General features: G+C 40.5%; 1 protein-coding gene across 2 annotated transcripts in view; it reads right to left on the reverse strand.

Annotated features, from left to right (window-relative positions):
• Window positions 1-24,193, reverse strand: part of LOC119652691 (villin-like protein quail) — a 39,998-nt gene that overhangs the window by 8,158 nt on the left and 7,647 nt on the right. Inside the window, exon 1 of one of the 2 annotated variants that reach the window (XM_038056968.1) lies at window positions 4,415-5,183. The exons of the other annotated variant lie outside the window; for it this stretch is intronic. Coding sequence (XP_037912896.1) covers window positions 4,415-4,447 — 33 coding nt within the window. The 5' untranslated portion in view covers window positions 4,448-5,183. Of the gene's footprint in view, window positions 1-4,414; window positions 5,184-24,193 lie in introns of those variants that run through there. 2 annotated transcript variants of the gene reach the window in all.

Raw genomic sequence — 24,193 nt, forward strand, 5'->3', positions numbered from 1 at the left:
AAAACAGGCATTGCACCGTAGCCTGCGCCTTAGATTTCGAAAAGACATTTGATTTAGTTTGGAAAGAGGGATTGCTCTACAAGCTAATTCGGTCCAATTCCCCCTCCCCTTATGCAGAATCCTCGCAGACTTCATCTCCAACAGAACTTGCCACGTGCGCTTTGATGGACTTCGCTTAATCGACTTCCCGGTAAACTCAGGAGCCGTTCAGGAATCTATTCTAGGCCCCAAACTTTTTAACTGCCTTAAATCTGAGGTTATTTGCTTCAGAAACCTCAGTGGGAAGTACCACTGGCGCACAGTGCTTAAAAGCAAAAACCTGCATTTACGCATTGCCAACCACACACTCAAGCCGAAACCAAACATTTAATACCTGGGAATCTTGCTCAACAACAAACTTAAATCCAACCCTCACGTCAGAGCTGCTATTGCCAATGCCTCTAAGGCCTCAGCTGTCTTAAAAAACCTCCTCATCCCGGGCCCTGTTCGCTGTCATCAAAACCCTTTTATACAAAACTCTTATTCGTCCAATCCTGATCTACGGTTTCCCAGCATGGGCTACCATGTCACCGAACGTAGCAGAAGCCCTCAATGCTTTGAAAAGATGATACTCAGGAAATGCACGGCCAAATACAGAAGGCCAAACCTAAAATTTCAGAAAAACTCTTTCCTGTACGACCTTTCCGAGCTTTGTCCCATAATTCCGCACGTGATCAAGTTGTCGCGGCTCAGACTGAAAAAGGGGGTGTCCCACTCTAACCCAATGATAAAAAATCTCGCTAAGCGCAATGCGTTGTTACGCGAGCAGAGGTACTACGTGTCAGGGCTGGCTCTCCTCTCGGACAGTAATTCTCCTCTCAACCATCACGCCTCCCCTCCCTCCTTCATCCCCTCCCCCTCCTCCCCGGACTTTCACAGAGGCTAACCGCGTAAGTCCAATGGTCCGGCAGTCAATCCTCGTGCAGGTGTAGATCACCTTTCATTATTTTTCTTTACTTAGTCCAGATTAAGACAATCGACATTAATTAGCCTGTACAATATGTAATATCTGAAAGCATTAACTTCTTCCCTAAATTAAGGTCCCTCCTTCTACCAATTAGGGTCCATAATACATGCCCCGCACTCGCACAGTCCTCTTCATCCCTCCCGCCTTAAGTCACTGTCCTTGCACAGGTCCAAATCGAGTAAAAGGTAGCCCTTTCTCAGTTCGCTACCACCATTGAGAAAGGACTACGCTTTATTCCAAACCCGTCGATCAATCCTGTCCTCCGGTGCCTAAAAACTCCCTTTTTCCCGTTTTCCAGCACGGAGTACTATTTTGTGTTTTGTGTTATGTTTGTTTAGTTGTAAGCTATAAATTATTCTTAGATTTAAGCACATCTTATGTCAAATGAGCATTGAAATGCACCACCTTTTGACTTTATACCATATCCGGCCTAGCCGATATTTCCGTAGGTTAGCGTTACATACTTAATCAGTCACGCTTGAGGTTTTTAATTATTATTTTTTTTTTGTACCGCACATGTATTTCTTTTTTTTACTCAATAAATAAATGTGAATCTATCCCGGTTTACACCTAGATGGACTACGTCAAAAAACACATTGAGAGAAAGGCAATGCAAATGAAGCTGTAAACAAAAAATATGCATTGGCCTTTAAACATAAATTCTATGGTGGAACTCGACTACAAACGCCTATTCTAAAAAGCCGTCATAATGCCATTATGGACTTACTGAATTAAGCTGTGGGGATCAGCGTGCACAGTTAACATCTACTTGCTATAGAGAGCTTAATCCAACCAAGGTACTGCAAATGATCAGGGGTGCACCTTCGTATATAAAAAACGAAAACACCCACAAGGACCTTCAAATTGCGACAGTAAGAGAGGAGATCTCATTCCAGGTGATAGACCAGTAGCTTACTCTAAACTACAATTTTATTTTATTATGTATATATATATTTCGGGAGCAACTTACTCCCTTAATCAGTACAAAGCTACTGAAAACAATTGCGATTTTACGGCTCTATCTATACTAAAAACACAAATTGCCTAAATTACTTTTTAACAAAACAAAACATTAAATTATTAACTTAATTATCTATTAATTACCGCGGTAAGTCTTATTAATTTTGAGCGGCAATTACCGGAATCTGTGTTTAATAACCGTGTCGTGTCTTCTCTCTGAATTTCTAGAACTTTCCAAGGGTCTAAGGTTTTGTTCGGTTTGTATGCCGCAAGAGTTCAAGATTTTCGCGTTAAATGGTATGGGCTTCCTCAACTATATGCGCTGCCGCTGATGATCTTATGCACGACTTTTGTTTCCGAACACTACTCACCGCTTTCTTGATGTGTTCATTAAACCTAGTCGTTATCTGTTGTCTGTCCTATATATATTTTATTACAGTCGCCGCACGTTATTCGGTAAACCCGCTGCCAAAGGATCCTTGACGCTTCTCAGTAAATTCCGCAAGGTGGACGATCGACTCGAACCTACAACCTCCAGTTGGTACTTTTTTACCCAATTCCTGATGTTGTTAACTAGGTAGGAATACGGGATACTTATTGGTCTTCCTTATTGACCGTATTCTTAAAGAGGGTATGTGATCAGTCGGTGAATCATACAATTATAGGCAGCCATTTTTTGGGAAAAAGTATGATGTGAAGTTACTGGTATCGTTCTCTGCGTTGCTGTAGGCTTACGGTATATTTCGAACATTAGATCCAGGAAGGGTAGAACCCCATTCTTTTCTACCTCTAGTGTTAACTCGATTTTATGATGAATCTTGTTTATAGAGGAGATGACCATGTCTATATCGTCTCTTCTAACAATCGCAAATACGTCGTCTACATACCTAGACCATACTGACATGACATGAACCTTTCAGCGAGTAACGGCGAGAGGGGGATCCCCATCGCTACTCCCGAAGTAGTTTTGTAGAATTTGTCCCGAAATGTAAAATAGTTTTCGTTCATGCAGGGCCTGGTAAGGTTTGGATAGATAGGAACTTTTCTTCTCCTCCGGGCCAGATCCAAACTCGAGTTCGAAAATTGACTCTTTCACTGGTGTGTTGGAAAACAATGCCTTCACATCGAACGACACCATCACCTCGTCATCACCCGTCCTCCCAATGCGTTGTTTCCCAACACACCAGTGAAAGAGTCAATTTTCGAACTCGAGAGATGGCCCTTAGCCAGGAGATTGCTAGAAGAGCCTAGTGAAAGTCGATTGAAGAACTGAACATTCTACAATTTAAATAAAGACCAAAAAAACGTTGTTATGTAGACTAATCTGTAATCTTACTTTAAGAATAAGGTATTCTATAGCACCGGCGAGGAATACATTTGAATTTTAGCTCTAAGATTTGAAAATTTATTGTTAGTTTCTATTTAGTAAGATTCAATAAAATAAATATGTATGTATGTCGTTATAAAAAAAACTTTCAACTGGATTACGTCCAATTTGTAACTATGTAATATCGCAAGCTTGCATCATAATCATTTTATTGCTGAAACAGTTTGTGATTCAACAGTTGATATTTAAATCTGTTGCGGAGAACTTCCTGCATCGTCCAATTACGCAAACTTCACATTTGCGAACTAAATTTATTGATATTCATTCGAAACCCTAGTCTCAACTATAATTCGACATCGCTACATTTCCCCAAAATCTTATGCTCTGGTATTTATTACAAAACCCAATTTACATAAAAAAAATTGCAAAGCGAAATGATCAACCCATTAACTATGTAAATTTTCCAAAAAACCTAGAAAGTTAAATATTCACTTCCAAAGTACAATTTCGCCTTTCTACCAAGTGATAAATCGCAAGAGAGCATAATGGGAAGCTGATAATTGCCATAATAAGCGAGTATACCTTTCATGAATTCCAACCGGCCAACTTCTTGGGAATAACTTCCATTGTTTGCAAAACAATTCTCCCACAATAATTTTCCGCTGAGTGCGGAACAGCTCATTCAAGAACTTGTGAAGAAACGGGCATGAAATCTATTTTGTATAAACATAATACAAAGTTAATCGGATTCCGTCCTGAATACAATGTTTCCAAAGAAAACGAACATTTGACTATTGTGCAACGGATTCAAATTGAAACAAGTTCCATATAACAGAGGTTCCACCACGGAACCGTACCGTAGTTATTAGTCATACCCTTTCCCAGAGGTCATTCAACTTTCTTTGGTTATTATTGGTTATGAATTTGTTTAAATAACACAAAAACACCAGAAAAGATGGTGAAGGGTACTCGATTGTTCCTGCTGGTTTGGTAGAGTTTGTGGCTGCCCAATTTAACCGTGCCGGTGCCTCCAAAAAGCCAGCCAGGCGGAAAGTCTCCGCTCCATCCATTAAGCAGCAAATTGGGGGGAAAACGAATTTAAGCGCAAAAAATCTACTTACTAAGTCTTTCGGCTGTATCTCCAAAACTTGCATTTTCGACGATTATTTCACTTGCACTTATAGTTCACGCGGAAGCCTCTCTAATCACGCTGAGTATACCTCGCTAATTGGCCACAGTTCGTTGTTAGAATTTAATTTTCACAAAGGAGATAATTTTTGTTGTCTTTCGAAACAAGCGGATTTTTAATTTGTCAATTGAATTTCATTAAACCAGTCACGGATTGAAAATCCAGAGTCGAAATGCAAACATCCTTACAAAATTTTGAAATTAGCTCAGAAATCAACTGAATCGCGGATTCGATGACATCGCGCGAAAAAGCACTCAACTGCAATAATTTCGGAGGTCACTCGATGCCCGCAAATCACAAACCAGCAGTGTTGGCTGGTACTCGGCGACCTTTTCTCGGAATTAACCAGCTTTGCTTGGCAGCTTGGCTTGAAACCCAAAACCCGCGCTCGGACACTATCGTTCTAGTGCCAACCACTCAAGCCAGTTTGCACTATTGCGAAGGTCGCACTAGTTTGCTAACAAACTTTCCACCGGCAATTACACTTTCGTTGCTCTGAGGTGTTCCGTTGACTGGCGTCCGGGCGGATAGATGAATGACTGGCCGATCCGCTCGAGAAGGTAGACGACCAGTTTAGGCGAAAAGTCCCAGTAAAAGTAATTTCTCTCCCCCAGCTAAGCAGTTACCTACGTGCGCACGGCAGTAGACTTTTACCACGACCGCTTATAACTCTCCAGGCGATGCAGCGACCAGAGAATGCGATCTGAGACCCAACTGGATCCAACCTAGCACGATTCCTCAATCTTAACTCAGCTTAGACCCCACTGGCGGCATCCGCAATCAGATCTGAAATCAGATTGTTGCAGCGAGTGTCATCGCCAGAAGAGCTACTTCCATGCCATTAACCAGAACTCGGAAGGCGCCTAGCCATTCATGCTAGCCCCAATAAGTGGGGCTCCCGCTCGGAAGGTAATTTACGGAAGACGCTGCGTCAGTCGCTTGCTTTATGGTTGTTTAACAACACAGTGGAGCAGTGCGGCCTACCGGTTACCACCAACTACGCTCCCAATGCTTTGTTTTCATTTAATATGAGTCGATGGTTAGTCAACACAGCGAGCAATCTGATTAGGAGTTAGCACGGTAATTCGAGGCCCAGTTCTTCGCATCTAACAATCAAAGATTACACTAACTCACTAAATGCGAGAAGAATTTCGTGTATAATTTCAATTAATTGAGGTGGAAAGAACTAGTTCATCGAATGGAAATGCGAGTACGTATGCATGTTTCGTGCGATAGAAAACTGCGCTTTAACTAGGCAGTGTTAACATGTGCCTATACTTGAAAAAAAACATGTGCAGCACCCATCACGGACCTACTGTCGCATTGAAAAAGGTGGTAAATAAGAGGAGCCTCGTTATCATAAGTTGTGGAAAGGGAAGAAATTCTTACCTTAAAAGTGCAAAGAATATATTTAAAATGCATGTTATGGGCAAATCGCATCAAATCGGATATTTCCAAGATATAAATAAATTAAGAATTCGGGTATGATTTAAAGAACAAGGTAGTCATTATATTTTTCTAATAATTGTAGGGAATAGCAAGTTTCCGAACAATACTTCTAAAAATCTTTAAACTAAATCTCAGTAAAAGGAACGACTGACGGTTTCGTCCAGAGCAAAGGCAATTCATCAGGTGAGAACAACAACAACAAGGTGACAACAAGGGTTGTTTGCTCTTTGCATTGACCAACTTAGACCCGATCAAAGCGATTCTCGCTCATAATCATTTTCATTTTCATGTTTATAAACGAATAAAAGGGAACAACCAAAACCTGGCAACCTATATCGGTTACGCTACTTCCAAGGCCGTTTTCTTCGCCGGTTTATTGGAGAGTCTTCAGTTTAACGCATATTTTTCATTTAGTTTTTCGAATTTATCCTTGACAGCAGGTATACAGTGCAGCCCAGTTAAATGCAACAGGGATAAACCCAAATTCTCTTTAAAGGCACGCACTTTTGAGCCACTTGCCTTTTCCTTTAAATCTGTCCTAGAATCTGGTTGATAATTGCAACTTGCATAAATGTAAAATACTTATGAATGTAAAGGAAAGGTTAAGCGAGTTAGCGGCACGCCATGTGTTTAGATACGGTTAAATGGAAATTCAAGTTACTTCTTTAAACAACATGATAGCAATCTCATCGTACACATATGTGCATACCTTTTTTAAAGTTTTGTGTAAAGCAAAACCTTATTAAAATCGATTCACTGTCTATCTGTCTGTCTGTCACACGCACTTTTCTCCGAAAGGGCAAAACTGATCTGAATGAAATTTGGTGGACATATGGGAACTATGAAATCTCACGCATATAGTGAGTGACATACATTTACATGCGGTCGAAAGCGGGGCTCGTCATACATGTAAAGGGGGCATATAAAATTTTTTTTATCGAATATAGTCATATGAGGTATCATATATGAAAGGTCTCAATTAGTACTTTCCAAATCTGATATTAGTTTTGACCTGAATTGTAAAGTGCACGAGTAAGGAGTCAAAATGTACATCCTTAAAAGGAGACAGGACTCATTTTTGGAAACTACCCAGCCCAAACAGGCCGAAAAAAGTCAGGAAGGTGCGCTTAGATGAAATCTAAGCCTCAAAATACGTCGCATTCCGATATCCGCTCAAATAAACTTACTAATAGTATATTACCAACTTTTAGAAATTTACAGAACAGCCACCCTTATATTCATCCTGTATCAGCATAGAGGACAATATTTCATAAGTACGTGCTAAATTTCATGGAAATCTGGCAATTAACACCAAAGTTATAGCAGTTCAAACTTAGCAATTTCGCGCGAATTTACTGCTTCCAAAGCCATGCAAATAAAATGCTGACATCATAATTAATGAGAACAATTAACTTTCGCGTAAAATATTGAAGTCGCATTTATGAGGAATCTACCTCTCCCTAGCCCTTCTTAAGGTTTCGACTAAAACACTTATATGCAAAAATGTTCCACTCCGATATCTGCTTAAATAAACTTACTAACAGTATATTACCAACCTTTAGAAATTGACTGAAAAACTACCCTTAAGTTCATCCTAGGAGTACTAAATTGCACCGGCATAGAGGACAGTATCGTGCATACGTATGCTAAGTTTCATGAAAATCCAACTATTAGTGTCAACGTTCACACTTATCAATTTCGTGCGAATTTACCGCAGCCCAAGCCATACAAATAAGATGCAGACGTCATAATTAACGAAAATAATTGACATTCGAGTGAAATATTAATATTCCATTCAGGAAGAATCTAGTTCTTCCCAGCCGTTCTTAAGGTTTTTTGTAAAACAAAACCTTATTAAAATTGGTTTACTGTCTGTCTGTCCGTCACACGCATTTTTCTCAAAGACGGTTATAGCGATTGACACCAAATTTGGTGGAAAGGTGGGAACTTCACTCATACAGTGAGTTACATTCTTTTACGTCGAATTTAAGGAGGGTCCTCATACATGCAAACGGGGGGTGTTAAAATATAATCATGTGGGGTATCAAATTACAGGTCTAGTACTTTCCGAAGCTGGTCTTAGTTTTGACATTTGTTAGAAAGCTGGGGAGTGTGAGGGGTTGAAAGTGGTCATTTCTTTAAGGGGGCCATTCTCAGAAACTACCAAACCGAAAAATCTGAAAAAAACAGGAAGCTGCCACTATATCTTGCCTGGGCTCCGAAATACCTTCCATACGAATATCTATTCAAATAAAGTTAATAATAGTATATTACTATAATTTTTAGTAATTGGCTACAACACCCCCCTTAAGTTCATCCTAGCAACACGAAATTGCAGTGATGTAGGTTATAATATAGAGCATGATCTTACCAAGTTTGGTAGAAATCGTACTATTACTAACAAAGTTATAATACGTTAAAGTTGTTGCTTCTTCGAAAATTCATGGCAATAAATGTTTTCGCAGGCCTTTTGGTCACTTACCATCGACTTCGATGTTCAGACCATTCTTGGCAAATGAATTCTCGTCAGCGCGGATAACGTGACCATACCATCGAAGACGTTTCTCTTGCAGTTTTCCCACAATGGGTGCAACCCCATATCGATGGCGGATATCCTCATTTTGGTTGTGATCAAAACGTGCCACGCCACTAGTCCAACGCAATATCTTCGTCTCCATTACCGTAAGACGTCGTTCATTGTCTTTTATAGTTGGCCACTCAGAACTATAGAGAGCGACAGGACGAACGGCATTGCGGTAAATTTTAGTTTTGAGGCGTTCGATGATACGTCGATCACAAAGAACACCAGTTGTGGAACGCCACTTCATCCAGGTTACGTTAATGTGTGAAGCAATTTCAGTACGCAGTTCTCTATTGGCTGATACCATTAACCCAAGATACCTAAATCGCTCAGTTCTGGGCAGGTTACTGCCACTAGCGCACCTTTTATACCTGAAGCATATAGCTTCCGGTTTCCCGACTTGTTTTATTTATATACTGATTTTTTTGTAGGTTTTCTGATTTCAGCTCTGTTCTAGTCATAATTTTAAATACCAATTACTTATTCAAATGTACGTATTAACTTCTTGGTAAATGGTCGCAACCCTGTGATTAATATTTTTAAAAGAAAATGTCATCAAATTCACTCAAATGATCTCTTCGAGGCCACTTCTGGGTGGCATCATAGATGGAAAGCCGGTGGAAATGTTTCTTTTCATAAACTGAGATTCTTAAACAGAGATAACGAAAGTAGCTTCACCAACTATGGATAAATCAGCCCGAGGTACATTAGCATACTGGAACGACAATGTCCCTAAGACTATGCAGAGACTACCGTTGCTTTTTATGCGATTCCGATGGGTCTGATAAGCATTTCTTGTTGAAGATGCCGGGAGTCTTCAGTCCACATGCACCTGATGACTGACCTTGTGGTCAAAGGGCCCCCTTTTTTTTGGGTTTAGCCCAGGGCAGAGACAACTCATCAGACGCTGCCTCACCTTGGCCCTGGGAGAAGCGTGGCCGAAAATGGCGACAGGTGTTCCCGTGATCAGCCCGTGCTTGCATGTAACGTCTTGATAGATCGGCTTACATACAGCATTATGCCTGTTCGTGCATTACACCGGCGCCATAACAGTGCAGCCAGAAATAAGACAACGTCTTTAACGGTGAACCACACGTCCTGCACTGGTCGTACTCAATTCGCTCTTTCATTATGACCTTTTTATAAGCTTGGGTGGTGCCCACGCCGTCCTCAATGGCACAACGTTCCAATTGGATTAGGGTCTTCAACTGTGCTAGAGCACTTCATTCAAGACAGTAACGGTACACTACAGTACAGTGAAGGAGGCAATGTGGTCAGCATTGCGTTCGCCCGAGGTTATAAGTCTGATTTGACTCAGGTACTCATTCACAGCTAAGTCGACTGGTATCCAACGTCAAACACAAACACGGGTGGTAGGGATTTGAATCGCAACTTTCCGTACGACAGCCTTTTGCTCTAAGCATTCAGCAATCTGGACACGCCGCCCTGAATGGGACACATAAATCCCTGCGTCTCAGCAGAGAGCTCCCCAGCACACAGCCATCTGTTGGACAAATGCAAATCGACAAATGGTTGCCAAAGACAATTGATGTGTTTACCGTGTATTGTCTTCGACTTCCGTTCGTCGATCCGCTCGTTGTCCGACTTGACCCTGCTCAGAGGATTGAAAGATCGATCCTTCAAGTTAAGTGGAGTCATTCCACAGTCTGCCTTACAGACAGCCGCATGCAAGGGACTCGCCTCCTCTTTGTTGTAAAAATAAGCGCGTAACGAGTCGACTTGGCGGTGATTTCGCCATGTCAACCACGCCCCTACCTCCGATGTCACGAAGCAGGTTCATCCGGTCCACGGCAGAATTTGGATGATGCATTCGGAATTTTCTTTTATTCTTCTTCGAGAGGTACGATTTCAGTACCAGCTTTACACGTCGCAGGAATTCGGACAGCAGAGTATCCTTCAGATCACCAACTCAAGCTGCGGAGTGACTTATAGAGAGAGAGAGAGGCTCCCAAGCTCATGTCTCCCCATCACATGATAGGGCAAAATGTTATTGGAGCCAAACTTAGTCTGCGAACCACGCATCGCGATCAAAATGTCACCTTTAGGAAGCCTCTCCTGACCTGCGCGTAGTCACCCATAGACAGTATCCTTTTCCATTATATCGGAAATTTCCCTTAGTATCTAGTACTGCATAATTACTATTATGTATATATGTATGTATGTATAAAGCACACAATATAATTGTATGTGCAAAAACTGTTAATCCAATTCTCATCAATATTCTTGGACGGATTATTTTAGATATCTGCCATCCGATCAGCGAGATAACTCTCCCATTATCCAGGAACGGCTGGATCGTATAAGCATGGATATGAAATTTGGGGTAGGTGTAGAGGGTGGCATACGAAACAATGTGATGTGCATCTCCTTCCCTTAGGGGTGTGGCACACCCTTCGGGATGGAACTTTTTTTCTCCAAATAACCACCGAAATCGATAAAATTGTCGATTCTAAGCAAAAAATTTTTCGTACAAGTAGTAGTTTTCGAGTTCGAGTCGAGTTGTTCAAACATGTCTTTTTTCATCGAAAAAAATGTACATATGTTTTCAATGGCTTTTCGCAAATAGCTCGAAATCGATGCGATTCATGTAGAAATGATATTAAGCAAAAACAAAGCATAGTGTCCGGATACCTGAGTGATTAGAGCAAGAGGCTATCGTACGGAAAGTTGCGGTTCAAATCCCACTGGTGGCAGTGGAATTTGCATCGAGGTTTGACATCGGATACCAGACGACTCAGCTGTGAATGAGCGCCTGAGTCAAATGAGGGTAATAATCTCGGGCGAGCGCAATGCTGACCACATTGCCTCTTATAAGGTACGGTAATCTGGTAGTGTACCGTTACTGTCTTGAATGAAGTGCTCTAACACACTTCAAGGCCCTGATCCAATATGGATTGTTGTGCCAACGATTATTATTATTAAATAAAAAAAAGAATGAATCTTTTTTTTTCTTTTCTTTGAAGGTATAATATGGACAGAGTTATTAAATTAATACTTAATTAATACTTTCAAGGAGCAACTTTTGGTAAAAATTGATCTAAAGTTCTTTTAAAGTGCTTGAAATGAGGTATAATAGAAGTCAATGGAATAAAAAATAACGGAGCTATGATCAAAATAATGTAATTAAATGAATTTTTGATATAGAAATCAATAAAAACAAAATCTGGTTTTCTCATATAAATTGAAAGTAAGTCGAATTTACTGTATTTAACCCCTTGCAACAAATTCCGAAAATTTAGAGGATATAGAGTGGCGGGGGGGGGTCCCCACATCGGCGCTATATAACTTTTGTTTCTTATGCCACCCTCTACCCCCACCTCAAATTTCATGCCAATCGGTCTTGACTGAAAGAATTCGGAGGCCGCAACCGATTTTCGGTTTTAATGACTAGACTACCTATTCAAACCTGCGAGAAACCATTTGAGGCCCATGTCAGCACCTTTTTCGTTACGCACATCGGAGGATCAAGCTGAGGGATATTTTCGGGACATTTAAGAATGGAGCTGGCTCAACATCTTAGACCTCGACTTAGACGGCTAAAGAAGCAATCCCGATGTCCGATCACTCGGTCCTCATTGGTAATGAAAAGGCTGACACCTAAAACAGCTTCAGGGAAACGGCGTGTTGGGGTCGGATTCTGATCGGGCCACCAGGCAAAGGCAGGTCACCGTTGCCATGCCCGAAGACCTTGTCGGATCAGCCGCACTAGATTACAGGAGAAGGAAAAACTCCAAAAATGTTGTTGCAGTTAATCAGAGACGTTGTCCCTGCATGTGCATTCCTCTGAAAAGCCTCGAAGATCCTGGGGATTCGGGAGTCAGACTGAAACGAAAGTCATAGTGAATAGTGAGGTTGCATGCATATTGATGTGAATGGTCAATTTGAGGTCTTTTCAAGGTTTTGTGTGAAACAAAACCTTATTAGAATCGAGTCGATGTCTGTCTGTCTGTCACACCCGATTTATTCGGAAACGGCTAGACCGATTGTCATGAAAATTGGTGAGAGCGTGTGATCCCTTTACATGCAGCAAGTGGCGCCATTTTGTGTTAAGTTTGAGGGGGGCTCCCCGTACATGCGAATGGAGGGTGCAAAATTTTTTTCATTAAATGTGGCCATGTGGGGTATCAAATGAAAGGGCTCAATTAGTACTTTTCGAAGCTGGTCCCATATTTGGTATCGGGTGAAACATAGGGGAGTAGGGGCGATTAATTTATATACGTGCATATACATATATTTACAATATTCAGAAATAGGCAGTTTGTTTGTTTAGGGTAAGGATAATATCTATGGCTGTAATATGCACGTATGTCTTGTAGTTTGGAAAAATATGAAGGATTATTTTGAATTTGTAGCTATATAGGGATACAAACATGTGCGTTGAAGTTTCTTACATAAGATGAACGCAAAACCTTTATATCGGAAGAGCGAACTTCCGGTATTCCAACTTGTTTTCTTCATGGACTAGTCTGACCAATCGATATAACTAGCCTCAAAGAACAATAATACGCATTAAATTCAATTTAAAAAAAAAAGTACTTTAGTGCGGTTTGATGCGTCGCTACACAAAGAGGCTTTCATTGTACATAGTTTCCAAGCTTGGTGATGTGTAGTATTATAATACCACAGGACACAACTTTCAAAAGTAGCAATTATCGAAATGGCATGTCAATCGTCGATGATCATTTGAAAAACTGTTACTTCGTAGTAATTACTCCGTTTTCATTCACGGCAACTTATGATTGTAGGTCGACAACATCAGTTTACATTCAATAAGTGAAATTTAAGTCGGGAAAGTAAAATTTGTAATGTTGGCTGAAGCCCCTTGCTACCTCTTTTTCTTCGTAAAACTAAATTGTAAGACACAGATACTAAACGGCAAGTTGGTTGCAAGCAACATAGGTGCCGACAAGACGGAGCGTATATAATTTGTAAAGATACTTATTATGATCGCACTATGCCTCCATCGCAGACTCTTGCGTTCGCATATCAAAACCATGAAAATCTATCGACAATCAGACTCGACTTACCTGATCTACCGCAGAATCCAAACACTGATCCAGTTCTTGTCTACAAAGATGCACAAGATTAAGTTGCAATCTTCAATCACCTACATCCAGCCATGCTGAAATGGAATGTCTGAGATCTTGGTTTCCAGTATCGCATAGCTTCGACATTCTTACCCATGGCATGCGCAGAGTATGCTCACGCTAATATTGGGCTACCCATTGGTCTGGCAATAGATTATGAAGCAACAAGAAATCTGTACAAATCAGTTAACACCAACCAGGTGAGATCTGTTGACCGACAAATTGGCGAAAAAGAACCAAAGTCGATTAATTGTGTTGAACCACTTTTCGCCACAGTTGCAATTAATGCGGTTTCCTTGGACAAAGAGCAGCAGCTGCTAGTATTGATTATGTGGAGCTTTACTCACTCGAGGTTTGAGTGGTCTTTGGAAGAGGAGTGTCTGGACCATCGATAGATAGCTGGTGTATAAAGTGTAGATCAGATAAATTCCGTTATTACCGATTAATAACTAATGGGCGTAAAGAGTCCATTCAATTTTTCAGGGTATGCGCTCTGAGGGCTTTGGTAAGTGAGGACAAATAAGTTCATTGCCCAAACTACTATTGCCTGCATTCAATTAATGCAAAGGTTTTGTTGTTGAGTTCAGGTAATCTATTATCAAAGCCATAAACACAGTGTCTGTTGTTCAAATGGTAATGCGAAGCGGGATGCACCGGAGCGTGAAGGTAACTCAACTTCTCAGCGACACCTACACAGTACACAAGCACAATACCTGGCATATATTCGGCATAAGTACATCAGACCTTCGTGGTGGTTCCAAGTAATGAAGGAAAGGTGCATGTTAAATGTATTCGAGAATTTCCATTGTACAGGTATTTAAGGTATTACTCAAATACATCTGTGTATAATGGAAATTCAACTTTTGTCTGAAAAATGAGGTAATGAATGATGCTTTTTCGCTAATATTCCTTCAAACGTTCCCAAAAACTCTTCAAATGCAAGACACATATGTTAATACGCAATAGTCTCTGTAGGTTAGGTGAGTTTCTACGGGAACTACTTAAATATCACCATAACTGCCTTCAATGGATGATGATGGATGAATGTAAAAAAACCTTCTGTACTGTACAGTACTGCAAATTGGGATTTTAGTAACATATGCCACGAAGTTTTCTCCAAAATATAATGGATGCCGTATCAGATGAATGGCGGTGCACACAAGAACGGTTCCTTTGCTAGCCGACAAAGCTGTTGCATTAAATACGTTACATGCGAGTAAATCAATCATCCTTGCATGAAATTTCTATCCCTGAATAAGAAAGATGGGTTGAATATAATTGGCAATTTTGCAAGTTACTGTAATGTTCAATAAGAAGATATTGGAACTATGGAAGGTAGGAGGAGCTGAGGAAAAGTTTCCTCATATGAGAAATAAACAGAACAAGAAGTATTAATGATGATATAATCACTCACAGGGTCGAAGCCGATGGAACCTCAGTGACCTATCGAAATGCATTCTTGAAAAATATCGTAATTATTCACCAGTTGAATGATTTAATGAACTGATCCATTGGTGCTTTTTCTAACCAAAGAGGTCAACGGTCCATTAAATTATTTCCACTCATTTCTTTTCGGCAATGATGGATGAAAAAGAATTTCCAGAGCCATTTGGCTGTGTACGCTCAGATTGTAAATTTGGCTGCTGAAAACGCACATCTGATATCAAGCCACCATAAAAGTCCGCTAACCGTTAATCTAATGATCACATAAACGAATTCGTCAAACGGAAGTTAAAGTGGATTTCGACATCTTCAATCTGCTGTGGCCAGAATTGGATGATGAGTCTGTATCTTCGCTTCTCAGGATACAATTAAATGAACCAGTCCACATATTTTCGGAATTACCACTTCAGACACCTCATCGTTCGTGACTGCCTGACCGTTTCTCTTTGACGTGATAAAAAGTGCTGTGAAATCACAATGGAGACGGTTTTCATTAGATTGTTTAGAAAATCGGTCTAAGACAATTACATGTCATCATGCAAAGATGGTTTGTTGACCTACGTTTATTTCCGAGGCTTTCCTCCCTTTCACTACCAAGTGTAATAAAGTTACATGGCGGACTCATAAAAAGTAGAATGGTTCCGTTTTTTGTGTATTGTCTAAGAGTAAGTTATGCCCGCTCGTTTTGGCTGTAATGGAGGTGTTATAAGGAGAACACATGAATATAGGTATAAACTTTATTATTTGCTGCATTGCCGTTGAGTAGTAAAATTTGTGGCATGCCCAGAAAGTTGATGCTAACAAAAAGAATAAGCAGAAAACAAAAAAGAAAAATGGAGTGTTTTCTACGTAATTAAAAATTGACATTACAGTTAATATGAATGCGAAGTTAGTAACAGGATGATTTTTATTTACCCAATAAACATTTATTATTATTATTTTATTTTCCTCTCTTCTAATTTTAACAATGACATGAATAATCAAATACATGTTCTTCGTCATCGCTTGACATCTTTCGCAATAGTTTGTTTGTAACTTTTTTTTTGTGAAAACAAGTCAAGGAATTTCATTCATTCCCAACAAAAAGATCACTTCGGCATAGTTTAGGTCTCTACATAAGACGGATTTCCGCTCAATATAATGCCCACCCATGTCGTGTTTGCAATTAGATATAAATGGAACGCTTATCACCTGTCGCCGCTTTCCCTACTCTCAGTCCCCGACTTTCAGCGCGCAAACTGGAAAGGAATCAACCTGCCCATCAAATCTAAATTTCAACCCATCCTACTCCCATCCAGCAGTACAACTTCCAACGACACCATCGACCAAACAGTTCGTCATTATACTGAAGCAATTCAGTAAATATATGACGAACTGATCCCATCCCGTCCTTAAACTGCCGCAACCTCATTACCCTCTCTAATGATATCCTAAACGATATCAAATACAAAAAGACCCTCAGGCAGAGACTATTTAGAAATAGATACTCTCCGCAATTCTCTCATCTACTTACCGAAATTCGTGAACTGGACAACTCCATCCATGCAAGATTTCTGACACTCTAAACAAAATATCTCCACAACCGCCTTTCCAGCACTGAACCGAACCCTGGTACATACAGGGAACTCAAGAAAACCTGCCTGCGTTTAGGCAAATCAGTCCAACAAAACGCGATCCTACCCCAAAACATTCCTCCCACAAAAAAGGTGAACGTCCTCGTAGACCACTCCCTTCCATCACATCACTGCAACCTCCATTTCCGTGAACTACGTTTTGAGGACATGGTAACCGGAAAAATCTCCCAACTTCTTTCCCTCCCTTCCTTCCACATCTCTCAACATACTCAAAATCGCTTCAGCCAAACACTCGCCGACTCAAGTCACCGTGAAAATACTTTCCCTATTCGCTTTGCCAGTCCACACTCCATCGCTTCTTCCAAAAATAAAAAATCGGTTGGACAAAATGCATCGTCCTAAACAGATGGGCTCCTAGCATTGTTCCCATCACGTTCTCTATGGTCAACCACTGCCTAATCAATGCCCACTTCCCAACAGATTGGACGGGTGCTCGGATAGTTCCCATCCCAAAAAAAACCAGAATCCTCTAAACCCGGATGGCCTAGGCCTACCTCGATACTATTATCCTCCGTCAAGATCCGACTTTCAATTCGTTAACCGACCCAAACACTCAGTTGAGCATGCATTCCTCGTACTCAAAACGGACTTTCTCCTGGGCCACAGCCTGTCTTCTCGACACAAAGAAGACTTTCGTCTCCATATGGCAATACAGATTCGTTTGTAAGCTTCCCGAAGTCGTCCATTTCCATCCGCACTTCTGCAACTTAATTCTTAACTTTCTTGACGGGCCCAGTTCAACTCCAATAGCACATTTTTTCTTGCTACTAAAGTCCGCTGCCATCCCTCAAGCATCAGTCCACTCCGCTACCCTCTTTTCCCTGTTCACCGCCAAACTAACCCTGGTTTGAATCCTTCAATACGCGGATGACATCATTATTTACACCTTCACCATAAACATCCTGGCTGGTGATGGCCGCCTGAATCTCTACTTGAACGAGTTTTACCAGCGTCTCACCCGTTGGAAACTCTCCCTAAACCCACAGAAATGCGAAAATATCGTATTCTGCGGGAACATAAGGATGACGCCAAAAATGAGGAGTGACATATTAACCCTATCACTCAAAATTCACAACACCCCAACCGTAAATGAAGTCACCTACCTTGAGGTGACTATGAATATCATGCATATCCCACCTCCCACATATTACGAGGGCACTTAGCCGTGAAACTGGTGCTGTTCGAAAACCGCTCCAAATACATCTCCAACCAGATCCTCCAGGTGTCATGCCAAACACTCCGCATCGACGTCGACCTAGACCGTCATGCCCTCAACTTCCTTACTAAATGTCAAACCCATCCTAATCCCCTTATATTCCAGTCGAAGAGAATCTTCTACGAACTCATCTTTTCCTTCAAATTCTCTTATATTTCCATACTCGAAACCTCATTTTTGACCCCGAGGGTAGAATAGTCTTCCAATCCCAATTTTCAAAACCCACCCATCCGCAGCACCAATCCTAGCTTCTTTTTCCCAGACCTATCCTAGTTCCAAGCCCCCGCCGAACCGGTTTTATCTAAAGTTGAATGAGTGGAAGTTCTTTTTTTCGACTTTTCCTCCGAAATAACTTGTCAATTTTTCCTTAGAATACTTTTCTAGTGATAAGTTAGTTAAGTCCTCAGTTTATACCTTAGATTAAGTTAAATTGTTAAACTAGTTGATAAGTTAAATTTTTTCCACCGAATATAGTCGTGTGTGGTATCACATGAAAGGCCTCGAGCAGTATTTTTCGAAACCCGCATTAGTTTTGTCAAACGGGAGCGTTGCGGGAGCCACAAATTGAGCGTTTCTTTCACGGACCTATTCTAAGAAACTACCCAACTGTCCATGCCTCCAAATACCCTCCATACCGATATTGACTCAAATTAAGTGTTAATAATATTTTTTGAGAATGATGGGGTCCTAAGTCCACATCAACTTAATGCTAAGCCGGACCAAATGGGGAGCAACTTACTCCCTCTTTCCTGGTCCACGGACCCCCCGCTTAGGGCTTGAACCCAAACTTTACAAAAATGTCAAGCGATGACGGCTTAGTCGCAGTCATGTCGTGTTCTACGAATTGTATAAAGGAGCACTCAACATTTGCGAACCGCTACGGTCACGCTGCTCCCAGGGCAGAGGTGAGGCAGCGTCTGACGATTTGCCTCTGCCCTGGTAAGAAACCGTAAAGCCGTCATCGCTTGACATTTTTGTTAATAATAGTTTATGCATATTTTGTATTCTTAGCTCTGCATGAATTGAAATATCATCATATAAGATGAACATAAAATCTTTACACCTGAAGTGCTCAGTTTCCAGTATTCCGACTTGTTTATGTTGATTTCATCCTTTATTTTCAAAATAAAAAGAAAACAAGTTCTTGTTAGCACTTATGAAGGGAACAAGTGGTTCCCGAAATACCGGGATTTGCAAGAATAAATATCCACACCAACGAAAAAGAAACAACAAGTTTTTATCACTTCAATTAATTAGTCGTTGGAAACACCGCATAATTTCACTCGGACATCTCTTACATTTTCATAAATGCATATCGTTTAAAGTGAAGTCAATAGAACCTTGCCACAGTAGTGTTTCTGTAGAAGTGGTATCGCTAATATCAAAAATACGAGTAGCAGTGCATCTTTATGGGAAATTTATTATGGTCTTCATCCGAAAGTTTCAGCAAATGCTGAATATTTGAAAACGAACATGATTTTAAATATTCTGGATTGATAATCTATGAAGATTATACGATTGGGTTATTAAAATCAACGTGTTAACAAATTTTATTAGACATCTTCATTAAAAATTTCTTCAGGTTTGTGATAAAATCTTGATAACTGTACTACTGGCTTAGGTATCTGACCCAGATGCAGTAGTGTGCCAAACCAATAAAATATGTTTTGATTAGGTTTATGGAATTTTAAATATTTGGGAATCATAAAAAGTAGATGATGTTCACAATAGTTCCTCATCATTCAAATAATAGCTCGAATACATGTCGTTGTATAATTCTCGCAAGTAGATTACCCATAAAAATGTATTTTTGGATTGAAGGGACAAATTAAAATTTGTTAAAAAAAAGTGGCCAACATTTTTAGCCCTACTAATACTTGTCTTTTAAATAGCGGGCAAAAAGCAAGGATAAACAACTAAATCGTAAATTTGGATAGTGGTCGAACTTTTAAAATACTCTTGGGATGTAACCACTCTCACTTCTTGTCTTTCCCTATACTTCTAGCATTGGATATATTGCGAAAAAGCTGCACTACCCTGTTTAGAGTTCTTGTATGTAAAATGGACCGTTTAGGTGAGTTCGATCCTAGTTGCGTCCTGGATGTACTTTCCCCTATACTGTAGGAATATCATTTACATAGCATTAAGTGTAACTACTATAATGAAATGCAGCTTCTTTGATGCGACTATATGGATGGAGTATTTAAACAATGGATGTATATTAACAGAAGTAGGTCATCGTATGAGTCAGACACCCCTGCCACGCGCCATTTAACAATATAAACCATCTTCAGGTGGCCTTCATACTACATATCTGACTGTAGTTGTACTACAATATATTATATTTGAGCAAAAGCAATCTATCCGAGCCCAAATATGAGAATATGGTATTACTGATTTCGTTTTGAAAAATCGAATTAGTAGATACGGCAAAGAACGGAAATTGCATTGATAAGTTTTTGCTTTTTCAAAGGCGTCACCAGAATCCTCTTACGGATTGTGAAATTCCGATCCAGAATAATATATTTGCTGCTTGTAATTCCTGTGTTTATATGATTTAATGAGAAAGCACGAAAAAAGTGTCATCCGCATAATCGAACTACTTGTGCAAAAGCTGGGCGCTTCTGATATGTTACGAAAAGAGATATATTGGATAACGAAATTTTCCAACATTTCATTTTCAAAAGCCTTTTTCTTGAAAAGATTCTACGCCTACGGTGAATTACGAGCCAGTTATTATATTGAATGTCTGTTTTCTATGAAACTACAGAGAACGGGAGCCAATTAATTTCATCCGATTTTGAATAACGCTGTGGTTTATTTTTTTGAGTTACAAAGAAAGAAAAATTTCCTGCCTGAACAAATTCCAATTTCCTTTCATGTCAAGGATGTCCCTTTAATTCTCCATATACGTATTTTGGCAGCCACTTCAGCAGAATAAACCCAGAAATGTCCTTTATCGAAATATATACTATTTTAATCTTATTATCTTAATGACTAGGCCTTAGTTGTATCTTAATTTCCATATTCCCTTAATGGTATCAGTGGATACAGATATGAGTGAGCGTCGACGACGCCTTTGCCCGTGGTAACTTAAAACCCTTTTGTTCTCACGCTCGCAATTCTCGTAATCCCACTCAATCTCTCCCTTCTTCTATCAGTTTCGCTGACTCCGCTGCCAACCCCCCACAACAATCCTGCGACCTTCTCTGTACCTACTTCTCTTCGGTGTTTTCTCCCTCGAGCCCTCTATACCTCTCATAACTGCAGACTGCGACGAATCTCTGGCCATTCCTCTCCTTACGCCTTCCTTGGTTGAGTTCCCCATTGGTAACCTTGACCCCAATGTCTGACCTGGCCCCGATGCGCTTCCCAACCTATTCCTCCTTAACTGTAGAAAACACATTTCCCTCCCCCTGAATATAATCTACAACAAAAGTCTAGATGAATGCTACTTTCCTCGTCTATGGAAAGAGGCCCTTATCATTCCTATTCTCAAAAGCGGAGACCCTTCCCTTGCTATAAACTACCGCCCCATTTTTCTTCTCTTCTCTTGCTCCAAAATCCTCGAAAGATACGTCAACGACTGGTTGACCGCGCACTTCAGTCACCTCATTGTCAAAGAGCAGCATGTTTCGTGAAACATAGATCGACGGCTTCAAATCTTCTGGTCTTTACCAACTTTGTTGCTAAATGCTTGAAATTACGACAGGTGGTACATGCTACTTATACCGATTTCTCCAAAGCCTTTGATACCGTTGACCATAACATTCTCCTCTCTAAACTTTCATTACTTGACTTCCCTCCCTCAATCATCTACTGGCGTTCCTCTTATCTCTCATACCGATCCTGCAAAGTTTCTTTTCATGGTTACGCATCACATTCCTTCTCTCCTTCTTCTGGTGTTCCCCAAGGCTCTATACTTGGCCCGCAACTCCTCCTATTTTTTGTCAATGACCTAGGCTCCATCCTCATCTGCCCGACTTTGCTTTACGCAAACGACCTTAAATTGTTTGTCTCTGTTTCGTCTGCGGTGAACTGTGCTCTCTTACAACCCAACCTTGATAATTTGGTCCGTTGGTGTTCGGTCAACAAGCTAACAATGAATGTCAACAAATGCCACAGGATGTGCTATTCGCTTAAATATTCTCCAACATCCTTTTCCTAATCTCTCAGTGGACAATCCCGTTCACTACTGACTTCCTTCAAAGACTGGGTTTAATATTCGATGACAAACTTCGTTTCAATTCCCACTTCGTTCCAAATGTCTGGTTTTATCCTACGTTCCTCCATCGACTTTATCTCAATCCAGCTCTCCTTAACACTCTCCAATTCCCTTGTCAGAAACATCTTTGAATATTGCTGTCTGTCTCGCCCTCCTTCCGCATTCGTGACTGCCGCGCTCTTGAAGTTGTACAACGTAAATTTACCCGGACCTGCTTTTACAAAAAGAACCTTTCGCGGGTTGATTATCCTTCACAACTCCGCACCCTCAATCTCCCCTCTCTACAGCAACGCCGATCTTCCTTGATATGTGTACTCTTTTCAAACTCTGCAATTGTCAGATGGACTGCTCCGCCAACTCGGATATTACTTTCTGTATCGCCTCGTCTCATAACACACGTAGTGCGGACATTTTTGATGTACCCTTCGCAGAGCTCGAGATTTACTTCCACTCTCCGATCCCGAGGCTATGCCGGTCCTACAACCCTCTACAGCTTGGGTCCATTGACTCTATTTCCTTATCTAGCATAAAATAAGCCATTCACTTGTTCCTCCCTCTGAGGACAATATGTAATAAGTTGATGCGAACTTAGGACCCCACAATTCTCAAAAAAAATATTTTCAGCTCTGGCCAAGCTCTGGTCAATAAGGCTGATTTGCGCTCAATATAATTCGTAGGTATGTCGTGTTCTGCGTTTTATATAAAAGAGCATTTAACATCTGCGAGCCGCTTCGGTCACGCTGCTCTCAGGGCAGACGTGAGGCAGCGTCTGCCTTGGTAAGAAACCGTAAAGCCGTCATCGCCTGATATTTTTGTAATATGTAATAAGGAATTTGTTTTCTGTGTATTGTCCTCATTAAATAAATAAATAAATAAATCTCCTCCTGAGGCTCTTTTCCAATGAAGAAACTCTCGCAGGGGTCCAATTGCGCTTGACCTCTTAGTGCATCGTTACAATCTCCATTTTATGGTCATGTTCTACACTATAACTGCAGAATTGATCTGTGTTTTTTTGCCCCGTTTTATTAGCTCAGCTTCTTTTAAATGTTTCTTGACCCAAGTGCTAACTATCCGTTTGGTTTGCCCTACGTAAGTACATGGACAATCTTCGTAAGATATCCTGTAGATGCGTTCTCGATTGAATAAAGTTGTTAGGCGATTTCGGTACTTCGTATCTGGCGTCTTCCTTATTAAGCTATGGATTAGAGTTAGCTGAAATCCATTTTTAGTGGCTGTATCCACAATGCATTAATTTTTTTCCAACCCCTTTTTTGGTAATAGGTACAGACAAACGTCTGTGCATCATGGATCGGTAGGTGACCACTTTATACTGGTGTGAGTGATTAGACGTTCTGACGATGGTACTTTGTGTACTCGATGGCTTCTTATATATGTCAGATTCGAAGCTGTTGTTCTTCTTTAGTACTTTGGATGTCGAGGAAGAGAATTTCAGCGTTTGATTCTTTTTCGTGAATTTTATATTCGGGGCTACTTGTTGATCTGGTCAACTATATCTAGCTTATCCACCTCTTTTACAATGGCTAGAACGTCATCAACGTAAACTCTAGGTTTGGTCACCTGTCCTTCAATTTTCCTTTCTAGGCCTGCCGACGTCCCTTTGGTCGTTTTATAAAATTTATTCCTAAAAGTAAAGTAATTTTCTGACATACATGTCGCTGCTAGTTTAGTATACAGTTTGACCTTTCTTTTATCCTCCGGAGTACTATCATACTGTCCGATCTATTCTTCCAGCTTTCGTTTGCTCGGATGCTAGGAAATAGTGCCTTTACATCTTATGAAACCAAGATTTCATCGTCCTCTATACATATATAATCTCTTGAGACTTCTGCAGTGTTTCTTATTGTTGTGTTGTTGTAAGTATTACCAATTTTCTGCATTTCGCAAATCACCTACTTCTTGGAGAGTTCACATATGCTATTATCTCCCTCATTTCTTTTCCTTCTTTATGGATTTTTGGTTGGCACCTAATTCTCGGAAGGGCCGGGTTAGGCATTCTAAGCTGTGACACCTTTTGGTATAACCGATTTGCACTCC

Source organism: Hermetia illucens, chromosome 3 (genome assembly GCF_905115235.1).
Source record: "Hermetia illucens chromosome 3, iHerIll2.2.curated.20191125, whole genome shotgun sequence".
NCBI lineage: Eukaryota > Metazoa > Arthropoda > Insecta > Diptera > Stratiomyidae > Hermetia > Hermetia illucens.